At 45.0% G+C, this 21,900-nt stretch overlaps 1 protein-coding gene and 1 long non-coding RNA gene across 2 annotated transcripts; one reads left to right on the top strand and one right to left on the bottom strand.

Moving 5' to 3' along the window:
* The first annotated feature begins 7,343 nt into the window (after positions 1-7,343).
* Positions 7,344-8,296, top strand: LOC124706347 (probable methyltransferase At1g27930). Its single transcript, XM_047238009.1, has one exon. It carries the CDS (start codon positions 7,344-7,346, stop codon positions 8,229-8,231), a length of 888 nt encoding a protein of 295 aa, XP_047093965.1. The 3' UTR covers positions 8,232-8,296.
* A 9,668-nt stretch (positions 8,297-17,964) lies between these two features.
* Positions 17,965-20,455, bottom strand: LOC124650319. The gene is made up of 4 exons (XR_006986949.1): positions 20,311-20,455; positions 20,022-20,236; positions 19,694-19,879; positions 17,965-18,220 (listed from the first exon to the last, which is right to left on the bottom strand). It is a non-coding gene; the product is annotated as an uncharacterized LOC124650319 (long non-coding RNA).
* Positions 20,456-21,900: the final 1,445 nt, after the last annotated feature.

The following is a 21,900-nucleotide window of genomic DNA, read 5'->3' as shown; positions in this document are numbered from 1 at the left end:
TTCCGGGGGTTTAGGCCGTGGGCGTTATAATTCCGCCTCCTACATGGTGTTTACGTAGAACATGTATTCCGCCTCTGGGGTGGACCATCAATTCTTAGTTTCTGCATTGCGTGAAAAAGATAGCTGCCTCTATTTCAGCCTCCTCCATAGATTGGTTCTCCTCCTCCTACCGGCTTTCATTTTGCAGTCAGTTTCACCAGCATTAGGAGGAGCGGAGAACCCTATACATGGAGTTTTTAATAAAAAAAATAGTGTTTTTAGTAGATTATGTTAGGATTTTGGTAGTCTTCTTGTTTGTTTCCCCTCTAAGGAGATAGCATCGTCTGCAATAATTGATCTTCGAACTTTCGTTTGACGATGAGATATCCTTTCCAACGTTAATGGTGGTGTTGAAAGATTATAATCCTTTAAGTATGGGTCTTTAGATCTTAGTTCACTTGATCGATTTTGGATCATTTATCGTTGTTGTCGCGAGGAGGATTATCCTCGCAGTTTTTATCCCGTCTGCTACGTCCTCAACAAGGGTGATTCGTACTCTCAGCTTTCCATCGAAGTCCACAAGGCTAGTCGGTTGTTGTTTCCTGACATACTGGTGTTGGTACTCTTGCCGATGTTGCTTTAATGGGTGCGTGCATGCGCACAGTCTTGGTATTGCGGCACAAAAAGTTATAGGAGAACCTTCGTCGGTTACAGGTCTATAATTTGTTATCTATCTTTTGCTGCTTTCAGAAGAGTACACGATTATGTTTCTGGAAGAAGAAAGAATTTGAAGACCTCGAAGATTTGTTACTATCTTTTAGACTTTATTTATAATCGTTGGAGTCCTCTCGTGTATCTCTACCATGTACTATTTGTTACTATGAATATATGTGGTATTGATTGTGAAAAAAAAAATATTCCGCCTCTGGTAGAATTTTGTGACTTATTGATGTTCCGCTTTCTAGACAAGGTTCGAAATTATTTTCTTCGCGCATTGAATCATGGAAGAGTTACTCCCTCCGATCCAAATTAATTAAGTCAGCTTTGTCTACACATGCATGTACTTTAGAGCTAAAATAGATCTAGATATATTTGTATCTAGATAAAGTTAAGTCAATTAATTTGGATCGGAGGAAGTATAATCTTTGTGTCCAATATCATTTAAGGGAAAGCTTCTATGACAAAACTCCCTATATAGTTTTGCCATGATGTGTCCAGCCACATTATGGCTTCTATCTATCTTCTTGATTGTAATCTCCATTCCTCTAAAACCTTTTTTTTATGTGCAAGCCATATAGACAAGTGTGGATTGGCCAGTCTCCTTCGCTGATATCATCGCCATCGCCGTGGCACAGTCTATCTTCAGGTTGATTGGCTCCGTCGACCAGTTCAGGGCTATTCGCAAACCCTTGTCGCATGCTGACATTTATGTTTCAAGCGTTGAAGCACAGTTTAGAAAACTTCTATAGGATGTAAAGATCACACTTCCTTGGTCATCCTGAAGTATCATTCCAGCTCCTGCTTCTCATAACCGCTCAAGGAAACTGCCATCAACTGATCAACATTTAGTTTTAGTCTTTCTCTTGGTGGTCTCCCCCACCTGTTTTGCTACCTTGTTTATTCTCAAAAAAGGGGTCACCGATTAAATGCTCTTGACATTCATGCAGGTCTCCAATTGCCACTATAAGTGAATCCAAATTACTATATGTACAACATAACTCTGTACGATTTTCGTCTAGCGGGTAATTTACCTTCGCTCAAGATAAACGAGCTCACACTCAATTGATGTGGGTCAACACATCATGTATCTGGTTTCGGCTTTACTTTGACTCATTGTAGGGGCCCATGACAGTCATGTAGGGGATCCAAACAAAGGCTTTGGAGTAACAAAGAACGGTATTTACCCGTCTCTTGTGTACAATCTATCTATTGCATGCTCCATGCCTTAAAATCGATATGAGATGCTTCTACAGGGTTTGCTTGGCTGAAGTGAGGAGTGATATGGTTGCAGAACTAGCCCACACGATGCTGCTTGTTTGGAAAAGCCTTGTGATTTGGTGGCGTTTAGCCCATTAGCCCTTCGAATGCACGGTTGGATCTAACACATCGTACATATTTCGTACGATTTTTGTCGTACCTATAGCAACATCGTGAGTGATTTGGGACGATGCACCGTGCACTAGTTGATGAAGGTAGACATCTATAGCACCTATCCCTCCTTTTAGGTTTACAAGACCTTGACCAATTTGTTTCCCACAAATACAAAGACCTCTTTTACACCCCCTCCATTATTATCTTCCCATTTTCTTTGATCAAAGTCAATGAGAACAAGGCTAACACCACCACCACATATGATCGGTGCCCCTAACAAACCTAAACCTAAAGATATACCATGAGGTTTCACAGGTACATGAATGGCAAACCAGGATCTCTTCTTGGTCACGTCTATCGTGGCGCGGAATGAGTGAGAATGGGTTCCATCTTACTTCCTCCATCTTCTTACATCACAAACAAATTTTCGTGTTACACTACTCGGTTTAGTTAACCAACACCGTTAACAAAACTCAAAATGTGTTGTACAAAGAGTAAACATGAGTAGTTACATCACATCATGAACTACTACCTCCATTTCAAATTTACCGAGGTTATAACTTTGCCCTAAATTAAATTTATTTTGGTTCGACCAAATTTTAATATTGTATGCTATATATTTGTATGCTAAACTATTTCACAAGATTCATCATGAAACATATTTGTATGCTATATATATTTGATGTTGTAGATATCATCATATTTATTTGTAAACTTAGTCAAACTAAGAGAAAATATATTCAAAATAAAATTATAATTTCAATTAATTTGAAATAGTAGGATCAGTTCAGAAAGTAGAGTACAATACACGCCTAAACCAGCTGCAAGCCCCTGTGCAAGTTTTTGTTTGTTTGTTTGAGAGTAGCTTATCACGTTTACTTGAACGATGTAAAGGTTGTGTGACTGTCGAAGCAGTAAGTTTTAGACGCACTCTTTTTCTTACCAGAGTATCGAAGGAGACCGGAAGGTTTTAATTGAAGTGACTTGGTAGCTTAATATATTACTATGTTTTACCTCAAGAAAAAAAATGTTCAGATTGAAACACTCGGCGGCGCGCCTCCTCAATTCCGGTGCCCAGTGGAAGAGGAGAAGGCGTCCTGAATTTGAGAGAGCAGATTAATTGGGACGCCTTTTACCTTAGGCTTTTTCACTTCTCTCCCACTCCAACTTCGTGTACTATTGCTCCGGTGACCCCTGTGCCTTCCGCTGCCGGTGCCGACGGCGAGTTAAAGCTGCCTGAAGGTGAGCAGACGGAACGATGCACTGATGGTCTTTTGCGTCGCGTGCATTGTTACTCTTTCGACCTTGTACTTCACCATTGATTTGCCCGTTCTGCACTTGTGCAGCGCGGCCTGTTCGACGGAATGCCTCCGGGGAGCAGGAACGAGATACCCTCCACGGAGAGCGGGCCGGATCTGATCAGCGCCCTCCCGGATGAGGCCATCCACCACGTGCTTGGCTTCCTCCCTGCAGAGGAGGCCGTGCGGACGAGCGTCCTTGCCAGGGGTTGGCGCCACCACTAGAAGTCTATGCACAGCCTCCACATCAGCAGCATCGTGGGCGGTTTCTGGTTCCGCATGCCATGGATGAGGAGGCTGGTGGATCGTGTGCTGCTGAATCGCCATGTGCCTCTTGACGAGTGTCATATCAACATTGATGAATTATGCGAAGTTGATGATGCGGAGGTCCAGAACTGGATTACACATGCTGTGTCCGAGTGCCATGTTCGTGTGCTCATTGTTGACACCGACTTAGACGTCCCTCTGAAGATCGGAGTCAGGCCTATCGTCTCTGGGCACTTGAAGCGATTAGAGCTTCACAATATACTTCTGGATGATGAGATTCTTGATCTTTCATGCTGTGGAGTTTTGAGAGATCTAAGGTTGTCCCGTTGCAACATCGTGGCAAGCAAGATTTCATCCCAGTCTGTAAAGCGCGTGATGATCTCCAGATGCACCTTCGACTGGAGCGATCGCCGGACCTGCATTTCTGCCCCAAATACCATTACTCTGAAACTAGACAACAACTATGGTACAACTCCTCTGCTTGAGTCTATGCCATTGCTCCAAAATGCATTTGTCAGGCTATTCTACTTCTATAGTTTTGAGTGTCGAAGAAGTGATGATATATGTTTCAATTGCGGCATATGTGAGGATTGTAGTGCCGGTGAGGATGAGAATGATGGTTACATGCTTCTTGGAGGTTTGTCTAGTGCGACACACCTGGAGTTGATTGCTCCCATTGTGAAGGTACACGCTTGAGTACTTCATTGACTAACAAAACCAGCAAACACTACATAACAACTGACGAAACCTATAAATACAATGAATTTGTTATACTTGAATAGTTTGCTGCGTTTGTGTAATAATATGTTATCTAACTATAGCACTTTAGCTACTCTTTGCCACAAATATTTCTATGGAACTGTGAAAGCACTAATTATGTGATATATGCTTCTCATTAATTGTTTGTACATTGAACTATACACAATTGTATAATTACATCCCATCGCACTACTATCATACTTTTCATGTTTCTATCACAGTAAGGTTATAACTCTCCTTGTCGTGCAGTTTACAGATTGGAAATGTCCTACTTTTGATAAGTTAAAGACTCTATTGCTCAATGAGTGGTGTGTGACAATTGACCTTGGTGTGTTACTTACCATTCTCCAACACTCGCCGTTGCTTGAGAAACTCACTCTTCAACTTAACGAGGTACTTGAGTTTGGCAGATAGTTTCAGAGTTAAAAGCTTTATACGTTTACTTACTGATTTTGTATGTTTACTGTAGGGACCCAAACAAACGATGCTAAAGGAAGAAAGCAGCCATACAGATCAATTGCCTGCAGTATTCAAACACCTCAATGTAGTTGAAATCAAATGCGCAGAGGTCAATGAGAGGGTTTACAAGATTATAAAGATGTTGAGCACATTTGATCTACAAATTAACATCATGAGGACCAGCAGATCAACCGACAGTAAGTCAAGTAGTGGTTCTTGTTAACATTTTGTTTTTCAAGATTACTCCCTCCAGTTCTATAACACCTATTGTTTATTTGTTTTAGACATAGTAAAGTCAACATTTTCAGAAAAAAATGGTTTTGAATATTTGATACTACCTCCATACCGGATTAATGGGCAATTACGCACTTCGAGAAACAAATTTGATTACTAATTTGGTCAATAAAATATAAGATATATATCACAAAAGTTATATTATTGAAAACATTTTTTGAATACGAATCCAACGGTATAATTTTTGTGGCATATATCTCATATTTTATTGACCAAATTTATTGTTAAACTTGTTTCTCGAAATGTGTAATTGCCCATTAATCCGGTATGGAGGTAGTACATGAAAACCTTGCACATAAATATATCTTGAAAATATTTTCACAATATGTATTTGTTTCAGTTTTCGTAAGTGTCTAGTCGATGGAAATTACTGATGAAAGTTGTGTTGGAAGACCGCTTTGATGCCCCAAAACAATAGGTTTTATGGAAGTGAACCTTAGATATGTAATTTTTGGTTTGTATCGAATTCTACATCTGGTTCTCCTGAGAACTACAAACAGTCCTCCCAACCCCGTTTCCCCTATGCGCCAGATTCATGAATCTTCGTATTTTGGAAGGAATACTGTTGTTGCCCCTCTCTGTGTACTAGTGTTCCATTATATCATCTTCCATTTGACCCTATAAATTTATTGTTCTTTTATGCAGGTTTCAGCTTTGAGAGGTGAGTGAATTTGGGCTGTTGAAGTATCTGATTATTCACAAAGAATCACTGTGTGCTACGAACAAGGCTGCTAGTTGCTGTGTTTCTTCTATTTGGGAATTGGGATATCCTATATTTTGGTGTTTTGACTTTAGGAAAAGTGTGGTGTTGACAATATGAGCAGTTGGACCTGGGTTATCATGCCTTATTATATCTCGTGAACTTTTAATTTCCTTCAAATGATACTTGCAGCTATCTGTACGGATTACCTTATCTCGCTTAGTTGCTGTTTGTTTTTTCTCAAACATAATGTATTGCGACATGAAATTCTCATGCATTCTTTTCACCAAACTCAGTTTGAAGTATTTTAGATGAGGAGTGCTTCGGTCTCCCCTCCTTAGCTCCATGGTTCTGAAAGTTGGAGCTGCTTTAGTTTTTTTTTTTGAATCTATGTAGTTGCTCCAACTTTTGGTACAAATATGTGGGAGTTGGTTCTGCGAAACAGTAAACACGGAGCGGCTGCTTATTTACATCTCACTGCCACCGGTAAGTGACAACACGTTACACACGTCTAAAGGTTCTCTGCCCGGACGCTCGGCAGCCAGCCACGTCGTGCCCATTTAGCACCGGTTTGTAACACAACCGGTGTTCGGTGCTAGGGGGGGTAGCACCGGATGATTTGCACCGGTGCTAAAGCCCCTTACAAACCGGTGATATAGGCCCGTTTTCCAAAGTGCTTGTTAAGGCTTCACGATCATAGTGGGGGCCTCTTAGTTGCAGGTACACGCTCCTTCTTGAATATATAAGGTGAAGGCTTGAAGGTAGAGAGGAGAGGTGTGGTCGAACAGAAGCGGGAAAGAAGATATGCGTGCAACGTCAGGCAACCTCATAGGACGCATTTGGTTACGTGGGCTCGATTTTTGCACCACTGAGTAAGACTAGATTTCATTACACTTCCCTATTTCTCGACATGCTTTCACGCGGAAATGGTAAATACTTAAAATTCTGCCACAAAGAGCGGTTGTGATAAAAGATACTCAAAAAAAATGCTCTTGTTGCACAAAGACGATCCTCCTACAATAATTCATTCAACCAAAGAATATTGTCAACAAATCAATGATTTTTTGCACGCATGTGATAATTTGTATATCATTACACTAACAGTGGCTAGAAGGATTAGAAAAAAATTACACATATACACTTCAGGTGAACTGTATTTGCACATGAATGATATTGGTTGTGGGCTTGTGGCACTCATGGTCAGTGAGAGGAGCCCATGCACCGGCAGATGCACGTGGAGGAGGATGGATGGTAGGCCTAGTCGCACAGTGCCGAGTTTTACATCTGTCCCGAAAATAGTACACCAAAGAAAATTACTAGAACGAAGTCCCAAAAGGAGAAACAAACTCCGTGTCTCTACAAACGAGAAGCAAAACATCGTCGTCGACACGCACGCACACTCCAAGAAAGCATACTGCAGCTCCGTCGTTGACGATCAAGCCCCATTTTCCAACACACACGCACTGAACTCTCTGAAGGTCCGGACAGTTCCCGCGATGAAGCTCCCGGGCCGCCGCCTCCTCGCCGTCGCAGCAGCCGCGTTGCTCGTGGCCACGTCGTTGCTGGTCGCCACCCTCCTCACCTCGCCGGCGCTGCCCTTCCTTCCGCTGCTGCCGTGCCTGCCCGCGGTCACAGCCCCCTCGGGCGCCGGGTACGAGCCGTCCGGCCTCGCCGCGCTCGCCGACGCCGCCGTGTACTACGCCACCACACGGGCCGTGCCGCAGCAGTCGCGCGCCGAGCTCGCGCTCTCCCTGGCCGTGCTCCGCCGCCGCGCGCCGCTGCGGCTGCTCGTGTTCGGCCTCGGCCACGACTCGCCGCTCTGGCACGCGCTCAACCCCGGCGGCGCCACCGTGTTCCTCGAGGAGGACCCGGAGTGGTACCGCGTGGTGCGCTCGCAGTCGCCGCACCTGCGCGCGCACCTGGTCCGCTACCGCACGCGCCTCGACCACGCCGACCTCCTCCTCGGCTCCTACAAGCGGTTCCCCTCGTGCGTCCCCGGCGCCGGCGCCGGCGCCGAGCCCGCCGTCCGCGCCAACGCCGCGTGCCCGCTCGCGCTGCACGACCTGCCGGCCGAGGTGTACGAGAACGAGTGGGACGTGCTCATGGTGGACGCGCCCAAGGGGTACTTCCCGTCGGCGCCCGGGAGGATGGCGGCGATATGGACGGCGGCCGCCATGGCGCGCGCGAGGCAAGGCGAGGGGGACACCGACGTGTTCCTGCACGACGTCGACCGCAGGGTGGAGAGGATGTTCGCCGAGGAGCTCCTCTGCGACAGGTTCCGGGTCGGAGGGACCGGCCGGCTCTGGCACTTCAGGATCCCGCCGGTTTCACGGCGGGCCAACACCACGACGGCGGCCGGCGGTGGCGAGAGGCCGTTCTGCTGACAATGCAAGTTGAGTTCTTTTGGAGACCTCCAAATCCGGCGAAGCGGCAGCAAGGCGCCCTCTGATTCGCCTCCTTGAATCTTGATTCCTGCAAGCCGGCTGCTATGTCCATTGCATTAAATCTGTGCCAAGGCAGATGAACAGGATGCCAGGAACACACAGCGTGTCGTCGTCAATGCCGTGCCAACACCAGATCTAGGCAGCGACAGGATCACAGGGCCGTGCAGGAGAGGACCCATGCCCCATCATATCTCACTAGTGGATTCTGCCTGCGTTTCAATCACTTTATCGTTGCAAAGGGGTTTCCCTTTCCTTTTTTACATTATTTTTGTGTGTGTGTGGCGGGATGTTTATATTCAGGTCAATTTCGATGCAACCAAAGACATACATTTGTTGTAATTATGAAGACTTAGTGTTTTTTATGACATTAAGCTTCTGGAATTAGTAGAGAATAATTTACTAGAGTAGTAAGTATGATGATACTTCCTTCTTTTCATAAATTTTGTCGTGGTTGTACTTCACACTAAATTAAAGACAATAATTATGCAATGGAGAGAGTAGGAAATAACATGCTCAAGTCTTTAATATTCCATTTATGACTTAAAATTTCACTGATCTTTTTTACATGATTTCCATAGAATTAGTATCATGAGCGTCTTGGTTTCCATTATGGTATCCCAATTACAAAACCTAACAACGTGACATGAATCTGTTTTAAATATCCATATCCATATCCTTTCTTTTAAAAAAAATTCCAATGTTCAAAGTGCTGTCCCACATATGATGTACGATACAATATAGCAAATAACATGCAGATATGAATTATCAAAACATAATTTTGGATAATGCAAATGTTTCAAACCTAATAATCCTATTTTCAAGTCAAAAGTCATGACCAGCGAGTTAGTACCGAATTCATTTGGCGAGCATGTTCAAATCCGGATTTTACTACCGACGAACTGATATTATATTATTCAATTTATATTTATACCATCTCATCGGTGCTTAATTTTTTTGCCTATACCATATCTCTATTTTCTCAACAAACTGACTCACTCAAGGCTGAAAGGTTAAATCCCTCTCAACTTCTTTTATATGTACAATTATCTATCATCGAGAGTATTTATTCGGCTAATTCTGTTTTCCGTTGACTCTGTTCTATTTCAGATTTAAGTCCGCTGGCCACTATATTTGCATTCAAATACGTAACCGGTCATTAATTGCTTTGTTTCAAATGCAAAAAAAAAAAGATGGTAAAGCATGTGGTACTGGCAAAATCTGATCTGATCAGTTTACCCTCCTAGTATTGCCTTAATCTCGTATAAGTCCGGCTAAATTATACTCCCTCCGGACCAAAATTATCGCCGCGAAGCCATGCTTAACAAGTACTACATGCATACATGCATGTATGTCAGGGCATCTCCAACGGAGCGACCCTTCTCGTGCCCGCGCGTTCGGGTGGGTCCAGCCGGACAAAATGCGGCCCAACGCGGAGACGGACCGCAAAAGCGGACGGCCGCGGCGTCCGGAATGATGCAAACCCGGCCCAAATCTAGACCGGGTTTGCGTGGCCGCGAATGGCACGCGGCGTCCTCGCGTGTCCGCCTGGTCCGTGTGTCTGGCCCAGTTGTCGGTGCTCAAGTCCTATTAAATGTGGACTGGAAGGGGGTTGTCCCTATCCAGTCCTCACTCTCCACTCCGACCACACGCACGCGCGGGCTAGAGCTTCCGCGCCGCCATGGCCCCGAAGCGCGAGTTTTTTAAGTTTAAAGCCCATATAGGGCTTTCTTTTGTGTAAAAATTACCCAAATAGGGCTAAGTTTAATTAACCACTAGTTTAAATTTATTTTTTGCTCTTTTCCTTTTTCATTTTCATTTCTGTTATTTTATTACATATGCGCTGCGTCCGCGCGTTGGGCGTAGCGTGCGACCCAAACGGACACGCCGACGCGGGCCGCTGTCCGCGTGTCCGCTCGGCCATCCAAACGACCCAGAACAGACAGCCCAACGCGTTCATTTGGGTTGCTCGGTTGGAGATGCCCTCGGAGCGTTGATTAAAAAAGAACGGAGGTAGTAGATGATTTTCTTTTTCACCGTTGGCCTAATGGGTAGATACTTTTTTTTTCTCGTGAGTGGACAGTGCACACAGTTCTCATGCATGTGCAAGTCGTGATCATTCCACTGTTCGTCGGTGTACACGGCCCAACTCTTAACAGTTAGACACAATCACACAAGGTTACTTATTTTTTGAGAACGTGCCTACACTCACCCCTTAGACGCGCGCGCACACCTTTTAGAGCATCTCTAGCCGGCGTCCCCAAAACGTCCCCCAAACGGATTTGGGGCGCGCCGAACAAAAAATGTTTTTCAGTCGCTCTCTCAAAGCCCATTTTTGTCCGGCGCGGCCCGATACGGTGTCCGGCGCCCCGAGCCCGTCCCCGCCCCACAGGGAACGCACCGGTGACGCCGGACACAACGAAAAGCGAGGTGACCGACGCGGGCCCGGCGCGTCAGCGGCTCAGTGAAAAATCGTCTCCCACTCCCGCCAAATCCCGCCCCTCCCGCCATATCGCGCCTATCCCGCCGCGCATTTCTGGCCTCCCCGCCGCCGACTCATTTCTCCTTTCCCCGCCGCCGATTCATTTCTCCTTTCCCCGCCGATTCATTTCTCCCTCCCGCCGTCCACCCGCCGCCGCTACCTTCTCCCCATTCCATGACGCCGCCGGTAGCCCCCAAGAAGATGGCCAAGAAAGCGGCCAAGAAGCCGCCGAACAATGCGACGAAAGGGGCGAAAGCGCCGTTCGCGAAGCCGCGGAAGGCGCCGGCCCCGAAGAAGAGGCCGGAAGGAATGACCGATGATCAGTGGCATGAAGACTGTCTGCGCTGGAAGATGTCGACGGCGGAGCGGAAAGGGCGGAGGGCGGCGGAGCAGGAGAAGAAGGCTCTGGCGGCGCGCCAGCACCATCACTTAGTGGCCGGGTGTCTCGCCGCCACCAACGTGAGCCCATATAGTACGAACGTGCCGGTGTACGTTCTGGGAGTCTTCTCTCCGTCGTCATCCGACGCCCCCTCCGGCACTCCCGGGTGCGTGACGCCTAACTTGTCGCCACACTACCAGGATGCGTTGTCGCATGGCGGCTTCAACCCAAACAACCTCTACTCACCGGCGTACGAGCAGCGCGAGCCAGGACCCGGTGCGGACGGCGACCCTTTCACTGGCCGCAGGGGGCCGCTCGAATTCGACGGCGCCGGTGCTGAGGGTGCTGAGGAAGAGGAGGACGATGAAGAGGAGGGGGTGGAGGACGAGGACAACGACGAGGACGAAGAGGGCGGCGAGGAAGAAGACGGGGAGGGTGCCGGTGACGATGATCTCGTGGAGGTCGACGCGGACGGCGTGAAGAAGAAAAAGAAGAAGAAGGCATCGGGCACACGAGGCCCCAAGTGGACGGCTTTGGAGGATCTTTGTCTGTGCGAGTCGTGGGCGACGGTGAGCCATGACTCCATCATCGGCGCCAACCAAAAACACGGGAAGTATTGGGCGAGAATCAAGGCCGAGTTTGATGAGCGCAAGCTCATCAAGGGCGACTACAACAAAGTGACAATGAAGAGGAGCCAAAGGGCAATGTCGACGCGATGGGCCATCATCCAGGCGTCGGTGAACATGTTCCATGGATACCATCAGGAATTACTGACGAGAGCCGAGAGCGGCGCCGACCTCTCCCAAATGGTACGACTCTTTCTTCCATAATCTGTAGCGCCTACATTGTGTTCGATGAAATAATTCCGCTTCCTTTGGCTAGTTTGATAGGGCCATGGAGGTTTACGCGAGGAACTCGGATGGGCATAAGCCGTTCGTGCTGATGCATTGCTATAGCAAGCTCAAAGGGAATGAGAAATGGCGGTTGACGCGTCTGTCGTTGTCCAAGGGGAAGGACGCCATTGATCTGGACGCGGCGTCAGCAACGTCGGCAGGGCGTCCTACTGGCAACAAGGCTGCCAAGGCCGCCTTGGCCGATGCCGCGTCGTGTGAGAAGACGCAGGCGTCGATCACGAAATGCCTCGCGGACGTCTTCTAGTAGATGATTTTCTTTTTCACCGTTGGCCTAATGGGTAGATACTTTTTTTTTCTCGTGAGTGGACAGTGCACACAGTTCTCATGCATGTGCAAGTCGTGATCATTCCACTGTTCGTCGGTGTACACGGCCCAACTCTTAACCACTCAGTTTAAATTTTAGGTGACACGTATCTGAAGTAGTTAGACACAATCACACAAGGTTACTTATTTTTTGAGAACGTGCCTACACTCACCCCTTAGACGCGCGCGCACACCTTTTAGAGCATCTCTAGCCCGCGTCCCCAAAACGTCCCCCAAAGAGATTTGGGGCGCGCCGAACAAAAAATGTTTTTCAGTCGCTCTCTCAAAGCCCATTTTTGTCCGGCGCGGCCCGATACGGTGTCCGGCGCCTCGAGCCCGTCCCCACCCCACAGGGGACGCACCGGTGATGCCGGACACAACGAAAAGCGAGGTGACCGACGCGGGAGTCTTTAATATTCCATTTATGCAATGGAGAGAGTAGGAAATAACATGCTCAAGTCTTTAATATTCCATTTATGACTTAAAATTTCACGGATCTTTTTTACATGATTTCCATAGAATTAGTATCATGAGCGTCTTGGTTTCCATTATGGTATCCCAATTACAAAACCTAACAACGTGACATGAATCTGTTTTAAATATCCATATCCATATCCTTTCTTTAAAAAAAAAAATCCAATGTTCAAAGTGCTGTCCCACATATGATGTACGATACAGTATAGCAAATAACATGCAGATATGAATTATCAAAACATAATTTTGGATAATTTCAAACCTAATAATCCTATTTTCAAGTCAGAAGTCATGACCAGCGAGTTAGTACCGAATTCATTTGGCGAGCATGTTCAAATCCGGATTTTACTACCGACGAACTGATATTATATTATTCAATTTACATTTATACCATCTCATCAGTGCTTAATTTTTTTGCCTATACCATATCTCTATTTTCTCAACAAACTGACTCACTCAAGGCTGAAAGGTTAAATCCCTCTCAACTTCTTTTATATGTACAATTATCTATCGTCGAGAGTATTTATTCGGCTAATTCTGTTTTTGGTTGACTCTGCTCCATTTCAGATTTAAATCCGCTGGCCACTATATTTGCATTCAAATACGTAACCGGTCATTAATTGCTTTGTTTCAAATGCAAAAAAAAGATGGTAAAGCATGTGGTACCGGCAAAATCTGATCTGATCCGTCTACACTCCTAGTATTGCCTTAATCTCGTATAAGTCCAGCTAAATTATACTCCCTCCGGACCAAAATAATCGCCGCGAAGCCATGCTTAACAAGTACTACATGCATGTATGTCAGGGCGTTGATTAAAAAAGAACGGAGCTAGTGGATGATTTTTTTTCCACCGTTGGCCCAATGAGTGGAGCTAGTCAATAATTACCCATCACGTTTCCACCACCTGAGCAGTCCAGCACATAAACAATTGTTGATTCTAGAGGGGCCAATCAAACCACAGCAGTCCACCACCCACGGATTGCCCAACGCTACATGATCTTGATTGTCCATTCTTCCCCCATCCAACAGCCCAAAATAATTACCCCATGGCACTACTCTGAAGTGAGATCTGAGTTTCCTCCCCACCCTCTCACTTGCCCTATATATATGAGGGTGTTGTCACTAAAGCCGCGTGCGAGTTTCGTGTGTCACTACAGAACTCCCAGATCGGTTTCGACAGTAGCGGCCCATATAATATTGAGCATGCTTTTGATGTTAAGTAACGGAGGAATTTGGTTCCAGTGACCTTTCGGTGACTTGGGACGATCGGGTGCGTTGAATACATGCATCAGACGGTTCACAACACTAAATCGCTGTGAGGGGCTCTAGCTAGACCCATTTTACTGTTAACTAATTTGTTGTAATTATGAAGATTAAGCTTCTTTTATGACATTAAGCTTCTTGAATTAGTAGAGAATATTTTAGTAGAATAAGTACGATGATACTTCCTCCATTCCATAAAATTTGTCGTGGTTGCAGTTCACACTAAAATGACGACAAAAATTATACAACTGAGAGAGTAGAAAATAACATTGTCTTGTCCTTAATATTCCATTTATGACTTAAAATTTCACTGATCTTTTTTACATGATTTTCATAGAATTAGTATCATGAACTTCTTGATTTTCATAGAAAGACAAAATTCCGAGAGTTAGTATCAGTAAGTACCCAGAGTTACTATAGTGGAATTATTATTTTTTTAGAAGATGGAAAAAATTATGAGATCGAAGAATTTTGTTTCGAAAAAATTAGGAATCAAAATTTCAGCTTTCATATAAGAACATAATTCATGAAATTAGTACCGTAAGAATTATTGTGATTAGTATCATATTTTTCATCAACTAGTATATAAATTTTATCACAACTTAGTATCACGAAATGCCATGAAAGTGCAATTTGTGAAACAAAATAAACATTTTCACCATTTCCTAAATAATGCGAACTAATTAAAAATTGCCATGTGTGTCGCAAAATGTTTTAATGATGTAATTAAATTAAATTAAATATTATTATTTAGTCTTAAATAATAATGGAATTTCAAAAATCGGCACGAAAACCCTAAAAACCCATTAAGGATATTTGTGACCAATCAATTTTATTTATAGAAAGTCCATTCATGGGACTTTATTAATAGCAAACTATTCTTCCTACATTGTTATAACGAAACACTCAACACTAGTACAGAAAACCTTACCGCCGGCGCACTGAAATGGCCTATCCCCGGCGGTTTGCAATTCGTCGGCGATCACCTCGCCGGTGGTAATGACTTACCGCCGGCTCATTGCAAACCGCCGGTGGTAACCCAGAATACCGCCGGGGGTAATATTTACCGCCGGCGTTTTCCAATCCGCCAGGGGTAACCCAGTTTACCACCGGCGTTTTACCAATTCGCCAGGGGTATCTCATCTTAACCCTGGAACATAGGCCCAGTTCGCCAGCGGTAACACTTTTAGGATTTTAAAAAAATCACATGGGCTCCATCCCATACATTTCCCACGTGATACTCCCGAACTCCTCACATTGTTCTGATTCCAAAACATGTCTAGCAGCAATGTATATTTGATTTTACAAGCACAGTATAATCACACGCAAGTGGCTACATAATGAAAATCAAAATAACACAAAATCCATCACAGAAAATGAACACTGGTTAATGATGTCGTCTGCACTTGGAGACCCTATGACCATGACCGCAGAAGACAAGATTTATTGCAGTAGTAAGTACATATGACTTGAGAAGTTATTGCTATAGAAATATATTACTGATTAGAGTAGTATAGTATCATTGTAACAATTATATCTTGTGAATATATCATGCAAGACTAGCTAGGACCATGACTTGGTGTAGTACTGGTTAATGATGTTCATGTGAAGGGATCAAATTTGCAAGAGCATAAGAACCAGGACATGCCGAACTCAATCAATAATTAAGAAAGCTTTGAGTCTACAGATTTATTTTCACAAGTACATCAAGCTAGATATAATGAAGTACATGGATTTTTTTGCACAATACCACATGTTTTGCCGTAATGAACATGTTATATAATATAGCATTTCAGTCTAGTTTTCAGTATAGACTATGAATGGATATCAGGTTATATTTCACATGAACCATACTGAAAGTACAGAGTGCACAACAAAATTACAAAGGAAGATCATAATCACCTCTTGATCTGCTTGATTGCGCACTTCTTCATTCGTTGAGGCAATCCCATCAAGGACTTGAACTTGCGACCATCACTATATCACAAAGGAAGATTAGAATCATGTATTGAACTTGACATCAAGGGCAATCAGTATAGTAGAGAGAACTAGTTGAGTGTAAAAATAGACCAATAGATGCATATCCTACACACACGGGCAAAAAGAAAAATGCAGTGATAAAAAATGCAATGTCACTGATATTATGTAAACATCCATAAATCATTATAAACTGGCAGTAACTAACAACACACTGCATATTCTAAAAAATGCCAGTACTTCACCCTATAACAACAACACACTGCCCCACCCCTAAACCTTCAGTTGATAGTGTAGTAAATACTCAGTTTCGTCCATAACACAACAACTAAAAATTATACATGCCTGGGATGAATAAATCATCCAAATAGTGGCATCATAATTAGCACTTGAAATTAATTAAGTGAATTCATACTTGATTAATGCCAACAACACCACACAGATTACTTGGATGAGCTATGCAACCAAACTGAAGCGGCACATGATAATCCTAAAGCACACATCATATGCAGAATTAAAATGGACATGATCATTCAGGACAACCAAGTAATACACAAAGCAGTATTGCAATGCCTATATTACCTAATAACCATGCAAGGGAAATGACAGTGCTTACATCTTCTGCAAGCGGCTTCCAACCTGATGATCCTCCGACGACGGCACTAGCACCATACGAGATCCGACCGAGAGCAGTTGAAGTGAATGCTTGTGACGGTAAAGCACACGTCCGTTGGGAACCTCAAGAGGAAGGTGTGATGCGTACAACAGCAAGTTTTCCCTCAGTAAGAAACCAAGGTTATCGAGCAAGTTTTCCCTCAGCGTGGGGTGGGGTGGGGTGAAGGGGACTCTCTACCTAAGGAAAGTCTCCTCTCTCTCAAGCAAGTTGGAACAAAAGGGCGGACGGGGCCGCGACAACACTAGATATGTCTTTGGCGTGGGTGTGGGGGTGAGTCTCTCCTCTCTCTCTCTCTCGGGCAAGTCTAGTGGTGCCATTACGTTTTCGGAGAGATGAAAGTCTCCTCACTCTACATGTCTCTCACAAGTGTGATAAGATTTCTTTTTCCCTGCGTTTTTCCTGGACTTTCTCCTTGTTAGCCTTTTCTCTGAAACATCGGCTCTCTCATCCATCTCATGTCTCGCAAAGTACAGCAGCGTTCGACTGCGTCTAGCCTGCGGGGGAGGCACGCCGCCGCTGGCAGGGGAGGCTGCCGGTGGTGACGACCTGGTATTTCCTTCGTCGACTCCGGTCTCCAGCTCCATCAAAAACGAACTTGCAGAGCAGTTCGAATAGGTGAATACTACCCATGTACACTGCTCTGAAATCTGAACCAAATGTTGGCTCATTTTCCAAACTAGATAGCTAATGAAAAGGGATTACCGCTACCCATGCTTGTAGCAAAACATCACGAGTTATTCTCTGAACCAAAGGCTAGCCGACCAAAGGCTAACCCACGTGGAAATCTGGATAGCTAGAAAAACAAGGATTTTCACCATATCATTAATGATATCAGAGGCGTTTACAATTTTCATTCAACATGTAAAAAACTTGGCATGCCCACGTACATCAAAAGATGATCAAAAAATAAAGCAAACTTAGTTCAGTAGGTCACTATGCCAATTCATGTTTGTCTTCCAAAATCTGAGAGTTTTCTCCGCTATGAAAATACAAGACATAGTCAATCCAACTAATCAGCAAAATCATCAAATTGGCATGAGCAACCTTGTTTCTGGGACAGCCACACAAACAAATATGCACATGCTAGCATGTCTAAGCATTTTAAGACTCAAACTCAGCTAGCATAAGAAACACACGCACTGAATCGAATAAGTTTCAGTTCTGGGTCAGACACTGATGTTTGACAATTACAACAAATGAGTCTTCTTCCAGCTTCCAACAGGTGAAAATGGTGCACCAGGCTTCTGCTGCTACAGGTCTGCCAGCTTCTCTGCTAACCTGGATGTCCTCTTCAACAACTGAGAAGTGTTACCATGACCTGCTTTACTTGCACATCCAGACCACAATTCATGAAACAAAACTGACGCCTATTTTGCTTCTCAAGCCAAAGTAAATAGCAAGGATGCCACATGCGCCGCTGCAGAACTCATCAGACATATGGTGCAACTGGCCACAAAAGCTTTCCTGCCAAATCGAGTCAGAAATCAGTCGCATGTAAGCAATTAATTCGAAATTTTCAACAACACATCAACACTACATATGTTCCAATAGTGTCAGAACTAAGAAATAGCATTTAAGTTATAAAACCATAACTGAATGTTAGATATATTATATTCTTTAAATGATAGCCACCTTAAAGTGTTTCCGAAAAGGTAAACTTTTTGGGTGAAAGGCAAGTAAGACAATGCATTGCATTTCAAACAAATGCATGTAATATTTGTCCCAAAATAGATGATGAAGTGACGAAATTCAACGAGTTATAATTTTTTTTGGAGCAAGCTATAATGTTGCATCTGCACATAGTAGGTACAGACATATCAGGTGAACAAGGGCAGGTCTAACATTGGTGACCATGAGTGTCCAGGAGAAAGCAAGACCAATGTATGCATAGATGGACTGAAGCTACCGTTGCATGTCATTGGCATTCTGGGCCAATAGCAAGTGCAGACTGCAGAAAAGCAAAAGCCATTTTTGCACTAAACAAACCTTGGTTTGCTTAGCAACTACCAAATAATAATCATCATTCCATCAAGACAAGACTGACCAAGTGTGGTAAATTTAAAATAGCTCATCATCACGTAGCACAGATACATACATATCTAGCTACGCACCATACATAGCCTACAACAAAACAGTGCAAAACAGGGACAAATCAAGTGATAAAGCCATACCATAAATCATACACACAGCTGCTGATTTAGAACCAAAAGCATTCTCCGAAGGTGCTACTGGCCCACAGACACTACAACGCCACTGAGGGAGCCGACACGAGGGGACAACACTTGACATTCAAACTATGGACTAGAAAGTCGAATTTAGTACTGCACTCTTGCTAAAAGCTGAAGCTGAATTCTAATGTTCCAGTTTGCATGTGTCAAGTGAAGTATAGCCTCAAACTATTTATGGCACAACAGATTTTTTAAAGACCCTCTAATCTTGTGAGGTTACCAACTTCAGAGCAAGACTCCCCTTGATTACAGTCTAAACCTGAAAAGTATGAAAGCTGATAGATAATAATTCCCAAGCTGTGCAGAATTCTTCAGCTAACACTCAATCAATTTTCTAAAGACATATCGAGTGGTTCACATTTTTTGCACAAGGCATATGAGTGTGCAGGAGAAAGCAAGACCGATATGTGCATAGATGGACTGAACTGCTACTGGTACATGATATTGACATTCTCGGCTAATGGCAAGTGCAGACTGCAGAAAATCGAAGCCATTTTTGCACCAAACAAACTTTGGTTTGCTTAGCAACTACCAAACAGTAATCATCATTCCAGCGAGACAAGACTGGCCAAGTGTGGTAAATTTCAATTAGCTCGTCATCACATAGCACAAATACAGATCTATCTAGCTACACATCATACAGAGCAAAGCAGGGACAGATCAAGTGGTTAAGACATACCACACATCATGCACAAGGCAGATTTCGAACCAGAGCCTTCTCCAAAGGTGCCATTGACCGACATCCACTACAACGGCACGGACGGAGCCGAAACGGACGACACAAGGGGTCGAATGGTTTGCCTCTGCCTAGGGCTGGTTGGTGATGAATTGTTTCTGAATTCAGATCGAACTGGGGCACATCCTCCTTCCAGCAAGCCAGCTCCTCTTCAGACCTCTACACACCATGTAATGAGCAGTACACATCAGAACAAAAATTTGGAAATGGAATTAGTAGTGCAGCAAAACGTTCTTGGAGCAGAGCACATTTTTTTTTTTTTGGAAGAAATAGCATAGGAGGAAAAGGAGGAGTAACTTACCGAGGAACTCGAAGATGATGACCTTTAGGTGTGTGGGCGGGCATCGTGGTGTATGGATCGATCTGGGACAGCTCCTCCTCCAGGTCGGCCATGTCCAGGACGGCGTCACCTTGCGCGCCCTTGTCGCTGTCCAGACGCCCAGCTGCAGCAGCTCCGGCGCGCGGCCTGTCCTTGGATGTGCCGGGACAGGAGTTGGGGGACCTCCTCTTCATTTTCTGCATGGTAGCGGGCTTGAGCAGGACGAAGTCAAGGTACTGGTGGCGGAGAGGAGAGGGGGCCGAGAGCTTACCGTGGCCAGCAAGCTCGACGCGGACGCCGTGAAGGAGATCCAGCCGTCTTCATCCTCTGCCGATGTGCTGGTGGTGTTGCTTTGTCGACATGGCCGGCCGAGACTGGTGCATCTCCAGCCGGTCGAGGGCCTCTCATTGCCCCTGGACGGCGGCGGCGGCCGGCGAGGGCCAGCGTCGGGCGGTGGTCTTGGACGCCGGATCAGCAGCCGCTCCGCTTGGGTTTCGCGGAGGCACGAGGCGGCGCGGGTCTGGGGGAGCAGGGAAGGTGGTGTGGTAGAGGAGAAGGGCGGCGTGGCCGGCGAGGTCGTCCGGGAGGAGGCGGCGCCGGCGTGGGGACGGACGGAGGGAGAAAGGAAAGGAGGCGATGTTTTGACTCCCAAAGTTTTGACCGAAACTTGGGCTCGCGCGCCAACCCGAATATTTTCGGCATAGGATTTTTTGTCTCGCGCGCCAACCCAAATAATTTTTGGAAAGCTCCAAAAGTTTCGCCCAAAGATCCCGCTCGCGCCAACCCAAATAATTTTTGGAAAGCTCCCGCTCATGCTAGATTCTGTAACCATGCATGGGTCAGGTATATGGATAGTACAGCGCCATGGGGTCACAAATTCTTGGAGGTGCCTCTTCCGCAGCGTGGGATCTCAGAAAACCATTGCTTCTCATTTCCTCTAGCGACGTTGTTTCTCTATTCTAAAATCTTCATGGAGAGCAAACTTAGAGTAAGAGACTTTTTACTACGATATCAAACACCACTAATGTAAAAATTGACCATATTCAGTTATTCCGAGCCTAAAGTTAATTCACGACCGTTTGCATTTCAACGGTAGTAATTCACGAAACGATGCACTTAATGAACTTAATACATTTCACAAACAAAACTTCAAAACGATGTATATGTTGACTATTTTTGTCTCCTCAAAGTCCACCTTTATTATTATTTCCTAAAGGTATATCTCGCTCGGCACAAAACATTATTGTGATATCCCGGTGCAAGGTTGTGCGGCCGGTCAAGTGCAATTAACGAAGGCGTTTATATAAAAACAAAACACGTGGTTATCAGTGCTCATATGTCAAAATTGGGTTGATCATGTCATGAAACTCCCGTTTATAGTAGTGGGGACACTCACATGTTTTATTCTCTTTTCTACTAGATTTTTTTTTCATTGCATCAGTCGAAGGCAAGAAAAGGCCATAATCATCTAGTGACGTGTCATTGTGTTGCAGGGTTTTCGAGTTTCGGCTTCAAGAAACTTATCGACACCCACCGGCAGCTTTAACTCATTTCAAAATAATTTCATCTCAAATGTAAACGCAGTTTGATTAAAAATTTAAATATAACTACTACGACAAATGGTAATTTTCCAAGCAGCAATTAGTGCTTGCGTTGGTTAGAACTGGTCGGGGAGATGCAAACGGACGCTGAGCAACCGTTTGCGTGACCGAAAATGGGTCTGGACCCTGCTCCAGGTGGGGCGACGCAAACTGACCGGGCCATCGGCGGCAACGCAAACCTGGCCCAAATATGCGCCAGGTTTGCGTCTCCGCGGACGCTCCGCGGTCGCGCAAAGTGTCCGTGTTGGGTGCATCCGGGC

This window comes from Lolium rigidum, chromosome 4, assembly GCF_022539505.1.
Source record: "Lolium rigidum isolate FL_2022 chromosome 4, APGP_CSIRO_Lrig_0.1, whole genome shotgun sequence".
Taxonomy (NCBI): domain Eukaryota; kingdom Viridiplantae; phylum Streptophyta; class Magnoliopsida; order Poales; family Poaceae; genus Lolium; species Lolium rigidum.
The sequence above is the reverse complement of the archived record's forward strand: the minus strand, read 5'-3'. Positions and strand labels throughout refer to the sequence as shown.